This window comes from Danio aesculapii, chromosome 14, assembly GCF_903798145.1.
Source record: "Danio aesculapii chromosome 14, fDanAes4.1, whole genome shotgun sequence".
In the NCBI taxonomy this organism is placed as follows: Eukaryota; Metazoa; Chordata; class Actinopteri; order Cypriniformes; family Danionidae; genus Danio; species Danio aesculapii.
Window position 1 is genome coordinate 38,871,109 of NC_079448.1, and position 10,769 is coordinate 38,881,877.

Here is a 10,769-nt window from a genome sequence, read left to right on the forward strand (position 1 = left end):
TGTCACTTTAAGCTGTATAGAAGGGTCTTGAAAAATATCTAGTCAAATATTATTTACTGTTATCATGGCAAAGATAAAATAAATCAGTTATTAGAAATGAGTTACTAAAACTATTATGTTTAGAAATATGTTGAAAAAAAAATCTTCTCTCCGTTAAACAGAAATTTGGGGGAAAATAATTTAGGGGGGCTAATCATTCTGACTTCATCTGTAAGTGACACTAGGTTATACTGCAGAGAGGACAAATAGATTATAAGTTGCAATGGTCTGTAAGTCACATTTTGCATTAAAACAAATTGTCTACCACTAGCCCTAAACGTTCATTATTAACCTTATAAAATGTATTTTAATTACTCCTTAACAAAATCTTTATTTGATAGCAAACATACACTTGCAATTCTAAAAAGAAAAGATAGACTTGCAATAGAATTCAAGAAATGTTACATAAAGGCACCTTTTTTTATTCCATGTGTAAGATAGACTTGCAACAGTGGGAATTCAAGAAAAGGCACCATTTGTTTATTTCATTTAAGAAACCAGATTCCATACTGATGTGACAAATCTCAATGAACAGTAAGTGCTAAATGAAGTATGTTATGTATTTCAGAACATCCAATACTCACTCATAGTTGGTGGTGCTGGCTGTGGCTCTGATGATCATGTAACAAAGTGTGAGAGCAGAAAGGACACCGAAGCTGGCGACAATAAACCACTCTTCTGTTAACAGAGTAAAAGGGGGAGGGGTCATTTAATGTTGAGGGCGGGGCCACCGAATCATCTCGACAGACAGCCCAAGAGAAGCGGAAACTGGAGATAGGCGGAGGTGCGAAGAAAAGAGGAAGACTTCTCTAATCCGTGGAGAAGGCGTGGAAACCAGAGGCAAGCCATGATCGCGAAAACAAAGACAAAACGCAGCACATTCACAGCACATGACACTTAGTGCTGGCGTTTACAAAGCAGTGAGGCTCTGGCATCTGTTAGGAAGATGCAGTAGAGCAGCCAAAATTTTGCAGTACAATTCTGTCAAAAAATACACATCACTGATTTACTGATTTATTTGTTTTTAAACATGGAGTACTACGATTCTACAAACAACAAGCATGAATAAAGTGCAGAGCTGTTCAACACCTGCTTGGGGTTATTTAACATAATTAATCACCATGATACAAGCCTACGGGATGGGTTAAAATTGCTGAATATATTATTTTACAGACACAGCACCAGGACAAATGCTTGGTAAATAATAAATTATCTTACAAAAGGGTAATTACCTTACATCTGTTTCTGCAACAAGGGTGTGTAGTTGCTTGAGTGTTGATTCATTCTACTTGTATGCGGTTTTCGGGTTCTTTGGTTTAGTTTCGTTGCACTCAACAAGTTTTGTTGTTATTGTTCTGTGTAAGCTGATTAAAATTGCAGGCACGGCCCGAACACTAAAATAACTTCAGACAGAAGGCGAGGGAGAGGGTGACCGTTATTTACAGCCAGCTTGAGCAGAGATGAGTCACTAGCTTGACGACAGTCTGGTTACACAGATGCTGACATCAAAAACTACACCTCATCTTATGACAGGTGAGAGGAGAATGAACAAATACATAAGATCAAATAAACATACAATGGAAAAGTACAGATCTGAAGGGCTGGATATAGTGTTACCAAATGAATCGGCTGGAATTTGGATACAAATAAATTATTAAATATTGATCAACCAGTATGAACTCATTGTTTTTTGCATGGTAAAGGAATGGACATTCCTGTTATTTCACAACCACAACAAGGACAGACAGAAGAGAGATAAAGACAAAAATAGAAGTGAGGTGTTGTACACTCCTGTTAAAAAAACAGGATATTTATCTGAGATGCTCATTAATAAGAAAAAAATAAGAACTGTAAGAAATCTAATCCACAACACAGAGATTTACATGGAAATCTGTTTTGGAGAGCATAAAAAGACTATAAAAATAAATTGTATTTATTTTCTTGGTATACTGTAGTAATTCATGGATGGATGGATGATAGATGGATAGATAATGGATGGATGGATGGACGGACAGACGCAGTAGGCAGAATTACGGATAGATGGATGGATGGATGAATGGATGGATGGATGGATGAATGGATGGATGGACGGACGCAGAAGGCAGAATTACGGATGGATGGATGGATGGATGGATGGATGGATGGATGGATCTTTTGTTTTAGACATTAAAAAGATTCACCCAAACATGAAAATTCATGCCATCATTTACTCACCCTTTTCTTGTTTCAAACACAAAAAAAGATATTTGAAAAATGCTGGGGACCTGTAACCATTGGCTTCCATATTTATTTGTTTATTTTTACTCTGGGAGTCAATGGTTACAGGTTTTCAGCATTTTTCAAAATATCTTTTAGTGTGAAAGCTTTCATAAAGGTTTGAGTCAGATTACATAGTCATTACATTTTCATTTTGGGGTGAACTATCCCACTAAGTCAAAATAACTATTCAAGTGACTGGTTATACTGCAGAGAGGACAGCTGGTTATGAGTTACACTGATCTGTAGGTCACATTTTGCATAAACATCTATAGAACAGAATGCGTCATCACTTGTATTACCTTGTACCTACCATGTTACCACTTGTGCCTGCCATCTTAATGATTTTTTGTTTAAATATATTTTAACTACTCTTATCTCTATTACATAATGTTGGTGTTTTTAGTTTATTTTGTTCATATACATTTTTATTAAGATCTACTTAACTATGTCTATTTTACTGCTTCTTAATTATGCTTGATTGATTGTATAATTTTTGCATTGTTTTTTAGGGTGACAATTTTAATATCTGTCCAGGAACAACCGATGAAAAATAGCCTTCTGGCTAATTCTGGTGCATTTGCAGCAATGCTAATAATGTACACTGTCCCTGCCAAATACACAAATAAATAAAGAAAGAAAGAATTGTCTACCACTAGCCTAAAAATTTCATTATGAGCATTATAGCATGTATTTTAATTACCGACTCCTTAACAAAATCTTTATATGCAACATTGAGAACACAAAACCATAAAAAAGCATAAGTAAAAAAACAGATTATTCAAAAAACACAACTTACACAACTTAAGCAAATTCTTTTATGCGTGAGAAGAGACACCACAGATTGCATTGTGACGCAGTCACTTGAGTAGTGTAATGCGAAAGATGTATTGCAGTAAAGGGCAGGACACACTGCGGTCGAGCACAGACACCTGCTCACGTCACTGAGCTCAGCTTCAGCAGCACACAGATGTCCTGAACTACAGGTGGAGCAGTGCAGTCAGTGTGCTAAAGTCAGGAAAGCTCACACTCCTCTGGGGAGGAAATGAAGGAGAAGGTGGAAATAAAGGCGACGGGAACAAACTTAAAGGGGAAGTGTGTTACTTTTTATAAATCTGTCACACATTAGATTAAAATTAAAATCACTTAACCAACAACTGAAGTCAAAATTATTAGCCCTCCTGTGAATATTTTTTCTTTTTTGTCAAATATTTCCCAAATGATGTTTAACAGAGCAGTGATCTTTTCACAGTATTTCCTATAATATTCTTTGTTCTGGAGAAAGTGTATTTGTTTTATTTCAGTTACAATAAAAGCAGATTTTAATTTTTTAAAAACTGTTTTAAGGTCAATGTTATTAGCCCCTTTAGCAATATTTATTTCAATTGTCTACAGAACAAACCATCATCATACAATAACTTGCCTAATTACTCTAACTTTCCTAATTAACCTAGTTAAGCCTTTAAATTACTAATTAAGCTGAATACTAATATCTTGACAAATATCTAGTAAAATATTATTCATTGTCATCCTGCCAAAGATAAAAGGAATCAGATCAAATCTTTAGAAATGAGTTATTAAAACTATTATATTTAGAAATGTGTTGAAAAAAAATCTTTTTTCTGTTAAACAGAAATTGGGGACAAAATAATAATTCAGGAGGGCTAGTAAATATGTCTTTAACTGTAAATAGTTTTATATTTATATTAGAGATTAGTGTAAAAAATAAGTGTATGAGGATCAGAAAATAAAACAATAAATACATGTATAAATAAAAAAAAACTGTAAGTCTTCAGTGATGCTGAAATTACACACTTCAACTTTAAGAATGTCCAGACAGATGTTGCCAGTTTGGGCGGATTTACTCCTGATCAGTTGATTACTGTAAGTCAAACTTACGAGTCAAAACTTTTGTAGGTTAACACATATAATCAAATAAACTTTCATCTAAGCAGTCATCATGACATTAAACACACACCTTCTGCACAGTCGACAGATGTTGATGTTGTCACTGACAAACCTTAATTTTTGATACCTGAACCTGATTGTTTTGATCAGGCTTTAAAAGTGTGCAATTTTTCCAATTTTTGGGAATCATCAACCCAATCTGCCAACACTGTTTTGATAAGACAGAATAGGACTCTTACTGGTGACAGCGATGTTGATCTCTCCAGAGCGAGGAATGAGCTCTTCGTCGGAGGGAAGCTGGGAGGAACTGGAGTGGCGCAGAGGCTCCAGACTGATGCTGGTCTCTGAGGACAGGTCAACTAGTGCCGTCCTCTGGCTGGAGGTCTGACTGCGGGACATCCGGTCCATGTCGAACGCCATGTTGTCCACACATGGCAGGTTGGGCTGCAAGTACATTATTGTGTTAGTAAAACTGAAATGATATGCATTTTATTAAAATAACTTAGGTTGCATTTTCAATTCAAACACCAATCAATATCTTACTCCAAAAGGACTATTATTTACCATTTGTTAATATTATTACAGCAAAATTTTACATCTGACTTTAACCACAAAAAGATTTTAAGACCAAGTATAAGAATTCATAACGAATAATTATGAGTAATAAACACCAATATGTTCTTTTAAAGTAAATATATAAGAGGCACATAATGAGAAGGCCTGTCACAACAATCAGTATATCGCACAACACATGGACATGACCTCAATCATTTTTGGTGATGCAATATATATCGCCTATACATAAAAACAGAATCTAGCAACATCTGTATCTCTATTGGCGATGTCAGTGTCAGTATGAGTAAAACACACTATAGTATTTACTTGGGTAGCACGATCGCCTCACAGCAAGAAGGTCGCTGGTTCGAGCCCCGAATGGGTCAGTTGACATTTCTGTGTGGAGTTTGCATGTTCTCCCCGTGTTCATGTGGGTTTCCTCTGGGTGCTCCAGTTTCCCCACCAGTTCAAAGACATGCGCTATAAGTGAATCGAATAAGCTAAATTGGCCGTAGTGTATGTGTGTGAATATGAGAGTGTATTGGTGTTTCCCAGTGTTGTGTTGCAGCTGGAAGGGCATTTGCTGCATAAGACATATGCTGGATAAGTTGGCGGTTCATTCCGCTGTGGCGACCCCTGATTAATAAAGACAACTAAAAATAGATCTGGTAGCAGATATTACAGCCTCTGTTACTTTTTACCTTGCACTGTTTGGTTACCATTTATTACTATTTATTTAGGATATGCGTTTTCATATTCTGATTCCAATGCCTAATTTGCCTAATTATTAAATTATTAAAAGGACTATTAAATATTCTTAAGAATAAAATATTATGTGTTCTTTGAAAGAGTGTAGTTGCATTGTCATTCTGGCATTATATAATGAGTCTTAAAATGACAATAATATTGTTAATCGCAATATATTTTGGTGCAACATATCATACAACAAATTATAGATATCATGTCAGGTCTAATCATTTGTATTGAGTTGTATTAGCAACATTTCAACGTTTTAAAATACAACTTTGCAGCTCCATTATTAACTCATCAGCAATCAGCATGTTGTCAGATCCTCTAGTTACAGTTACTTGTTAACTTTGGTTATTTGGTTTGGTTGTCTAGTCACAACAAAACAGAAACAAAATATATAACAAAAGTGTATATTTGTAAGTTTTCACACAGCTTTAGCATGGAAAGATTGCATGGCATTACCAATGTGACCACCAGAGGGAGCAACTGGATCATATATACTCTACACTGATGCAAAATATCATTACACTGCAAATTTTCTAACATCTAACTTGTTAAATTATTATGTTAGGACCAACAACACAGACTGAGTATTTTTGTACAATCTCAGAAGAAAACTGCAGGACTTGATGTTCTTTTCAAGAGGATACATCCTGATAAAATCATTAATACAACAAATCAAATAACAGTCTTGTAATGTCAAAACATGTTGCCCTCCGAGATCAATGAGACTGTTTTTGTACTAAATTTAACTGCGAACATTCATTAGTTGCACTTAGTTAGTTGGAGAAAACTGTTCCCAGAAGATAGCGTAGGCATACAGTAAATGACAAAACCTCCCTTTAGGGACACCTGGGATATCCTCAACGGTATAAAAAGAAAAATGAAGTATATAATGTGTGTATAATGACATGTATACAGGTATGACCTAGATGTACTCTATTAAAATGGTTTATGAGGACGTGTCTTGTGTCCTTATAATTCAAAATGCTTAAATGTCATTTTTAACAGGGTCTTTTCACATTCAAAATTAGCCACATGTTTCCTGTAGGAGTTGGATTTAGGAGCAGGGTTGGGATAGGCCAAATAATAAGTGGCTTTACTGTAAAAAATGCATTACATCTATAAGGAGAGTCCTCGTAAAACCCCAATACCAATGTGTGTATGTGTGTGTGTCCTCACCATAACCCCCAGCGCTTTAAGGATGTTGAGTTTACACATTGGACAGGTGCAGTGCTCATTTAGCCATGGATCCACACACATTTTATGAAAGACGTGCCTGAAAACAAAGAGAAAAATATTAGAAACCACCTCTGCATGTTGTAATAATCTGTTGACTCCATATATATTTAAAGTGTAAGGCATTTGATTGCAACAACAGCATGAATAATCCAAATCTAATCTCTCGAATTCTATATTACAACAACGCAAGACCCTGGAATGAAGCCTCGGATATCACCATAACTCTTTGCAGCAATGATGAATATTTGAAAGTGCTCTAAGAACACTGGTGCAGGAAGGACATTACATGTAGAAGCGCATTACACATTTATATTATAACCAGAGAGAGGAGAGAGAGAGACAGATTAAAAGCAAGAAGCTGCTGGACTTCAAAAGGAGCAACATGAGCTTTCACAGAGAGCTTTTGAGTGGCTTCTCCTCCTCCTGACATCCGGCTGCCGCACAATCAGAGCTGTGTTTACTGCAGGAAAGACCCAGAGCTCTTGACAGCGGAAACCCTCTTCTTGAGGGAGATTCTCTGCACAAGACTGCCATTGAGGCTCAGGCTAGAGACAAGGCAGCCATTGTGGATCTAAAGATGCTGGGGATTCTTTAATCGCTGCAGCATAGAATTAATATCTGGTCATATAGCTTATATCTGCTAGTCCTATTTTTTTCTTTCTAGAATAAATTCACTGCTTCGGAAAACCTTAAGAAACCACCTGAACTTTTCCGTTTTATAGTGTAAAAGTAAGATATTAAAGGGCACCTATTTGACCCCTTTATAAGATGAAAGATAAGCCTTTTGTGTCTCCAGAATGTGTCTGTAAAGTTTCAGCTCAAAATACCCTTCAGATAATTTATTATAGCCTCCAGAATCTGCTCAGTTTGGTGTCGGAATACATGTTTTTGTAGCTTGTGGCTTTAAATTCAGTGACAGAAACAGACTCAGATGTAGCTGAAATACAGCTGATTAGTCAAAATACAAAGTAAGTTAATTTTATGCATTTGTGGTGGAGTTTGTTCAAGCCTTTCTGCAATGATGAGTCTCACACAAATGCTGTTTGCAGTACACACGCACGCACGCACACGCACGCACACACACGCACACACATGCTCTGTTTTAAAAATGTTTTAAACTTAAAACTTATAAAAATCACAGAGAGTTGTAACAAATAATTGAATCCCAGTTTCTATGCAAAAATGTTCTGTGGGCAAGTGTATACAGTAGTGTTATTATAGAAATGTGATGCCTGTCAATCAATTAGGTAGGTAGAGAAAACCGCACTCCTACGTCACGTTGCGGTGGGCCTCAAAGTCACTGGGATTTGGGTCCCAGTATATTTTAACATCAGGACACTTTAAAAAGAGACTTGTTGGGTTTATATCACTCCAATATGACTGTGGACACATTATACGTACAAACAGTTCTGTCCAAACAGCTTACAAAAGATGATTTTCATCATAGGTGCCCATTAAAATCTTTTGTTCTAACAAAATTTCATGCAAATTTCAAATCAAAATATTGTCATTTAAAGCATTTCCTTAAAAACAAAAAGACTATTGGCCACAACACATTTGTTCTGACTGATTTTTTTATTTAACTATAAGATAGAAATGTTGAAATTTAAAAAGAAGAATGCTGTAAAAGCTATTAGTTGACTAAAGGTAAGTAAACCATTGTCTTAATATGGGCTGAAATGTAAATAATTTTGTGAATAATTATAATTTTTTTTTCACATAAAGAAACTAATTGCTTCTTACAGTGAAGAAGAAGAAAAACTAACATACATTGAGGCATTTATATTAAGTATCAGTCACAAATTTAACATTGGTAAAAATTGCATTATTTAAAATTATGAAATTAAAAAAATCATGAAAATGTAGAATTTATTTTTATAAATAATGTTTCAAGAGTTTATACATAGATAATGCTAGACAATGATAGCAGGTTTGGCATGCTGTCTCAGGAGAGAACCCTGAGCTCGGAGATTAATGAGCCCAAGATTCCCACCTGGTCAATGAGCGTTAGGAGGGATACGAGATCAGGTATTTCTCGAGAGCCCCCAGTTGGTTTTTTACCTATACTTTGGTTAATATGGTGGTTGTAATTGATTCGCTATGTATGCATTAAGTGTTTGTGACTGTTATTACAATTTGCTTATGTACATGTTTTTTAGACTGTGAGAGGAAACCGGAGTACCCGGGAAAAACCCACGTGAACATGGAGAGAACATGCAAACTCCGCGCACAGAGTACTGATTGGCTCAATTAGAACTTCAACCATTGGGCCTCTCGCTCCGAGGCAGCAGCGCCAGCCACTGAGCTGCCGTGTCGCCCGATCATAGAATTGAGGAGGAGGGAGGAGGAAGCAGGGAAGAATAGAGGGGGGGGGGGGGGGGTTTCCAAGATAGGGAATGAAGTTCAGGCTGGATCTTTATAGTAATTTTGGAATGATCTGGTAGGATGGCTAATGATAAGCGATAAGGATCAGCTGTAGTCGATCATATCACGTGCTCCTCTCGAAATTAAAGGTTCTTGTGTGGAGTTTGCATGTTCTCCCCGTGTACGTGTGGGTTTCCTTCGGGTGCTCCAGTTTACCCCACAGTCCAAAGACATGCATTGTAGGTGAACTAAATAAACTAAAATTGGCCGTAGTGTATATGTGTGCACAAGTGTGTATGGATGTTTCCCAGTACTGGATTGCTGTGTAAAGCATATGCTGGATTAGTTGGTGGTTCATTTGGCTGTGGCAACCCACTAATGAATAAAGCAACTATGCTGAAGGAAAAAGAATGAATAATGTTTAATTTCTTACACAAACTGATTTAATTTTATAAGACCTCAATTTATAATCAGGTAATCAGGATTCATGGGTATTTATCTTGTTGTCTTATATGTTGTTTGATTTATTTTGTTTCTTTGCTTACTCTCAAAGTGCCAGTAGATGTTGGCTTGCATTTTATGAATCACCAAGTACCATAGTTTAAGCTAAAATCTTTCAGGTGCGTACAATTTGAGTGAACTATCCCTTTAAACAGCAGTTTTTAACATTGATAATTAATATTTCTTAGGCAGCAAATAAGAATATTAGAAAAGTAACAGCTACCTTTCATTTGTATTGTTTTTGATTAAATAAACTGTGTGAGCATATACAGTATGAGATCAAGCCTAAAAGCAATCAGAGTTACTGCATTCACCCCAGCACCACAAACAGCAAAAGTGGGTCCAAGAGCACATGCTACAGATTTTAACCCCCCAAAATGTGTGCAGTAATTATATGACAATTACATGTTTTCCTAGAGGAATACAAGGTGTTTTAAAAAGATCTACATGCAACTTTAGCATGAGTGTTCATAGAATACAGCAGCAGCAATGCATTTAAGAGAGGTTATCCAAGGATGTCAAATAATGTTAAGTGCCTCTGACACACAGTGATTTATCGGTGCTGAGAGGACGGATGCTTCTGAACTGATCCTGCACTGACAGACTCCAACATTGCTTGCTTGGATGATGAACATGCAAACAAGGGTCACATGAATTAATGATGAAGGTGCTTTACAACACAAAAGATGCTCAAGAGATGGATGCCATCAAACTAAGACAGACCAGCTGTGGACCTATTTTTTATGTACTGCATTATTTTAGTTACCTAACAAATGCATCTTTATATACACACTGCTATTCACCATACTACAAAACAGTTGAGCATGTCCATAAAGTGAAGTGCACGCACCTAAGAAAGTTACAGGAGAAACAGCGAAGCTAATGCACTGGGACGTAAATTGAATGGCCAAGGCTAGGTCAAGTATGCTGCCATTACTTGTGCTATGAGTTATTGATTGTGGCTGGAGATGCTTATGCTTAAGAGAGCAGAGATACTCACCTTAAGATAAGATAGCCTTAAGTTGAGATGCCAACTTGTCTCTATACACACAGTATATACTACCATTTATATAGGATTGAGGTCAGTACGTTGTTTAAAAGTAGTCACTTATGCTCATTACATTTATCCTCATTTATTCATTTTCTTTTCGGGT

At 36.3% G+C, this 10,769-nt stretch overlaps 1 protein-coding gene across 3 annotated transcripts in view; it reads right to left on the reverse strand.

Annotated features, from left to right (window-relative positions):
• The window catches only part of rnf130 (ring finger protein 130), a 79,683-nt gene that overhangs the window by 6,405 nt on the left and 62,509 nt on the right, over positions 1-10,769 (reverse strand). Inside the window, exons 7-9 of one of the 3 annotated variants that reach the window (XM_056471961.1) lie at positions 6,691-6,787; positions 4,443-4,647; positions 624-717 (exon numbers count right to left, since the gene is read on the reverse strand). In XM_056471961.1, the coding sequence (XP_056327936.1) occupies positions 624-717; positions 4,443-4,647; positions 6,691-6,787 (396 nt within the window). Of the gene's footprint in view, positions 1-623; positions 718-3,099; positions 3,330-4,442; positions 4,648-6,690; positions 6,788-10,769 lie in introns of those variants that run through there. The other 2 variants (XM_056471963.1, XM_056471962.1) reach the window with 2 other exon arrangements.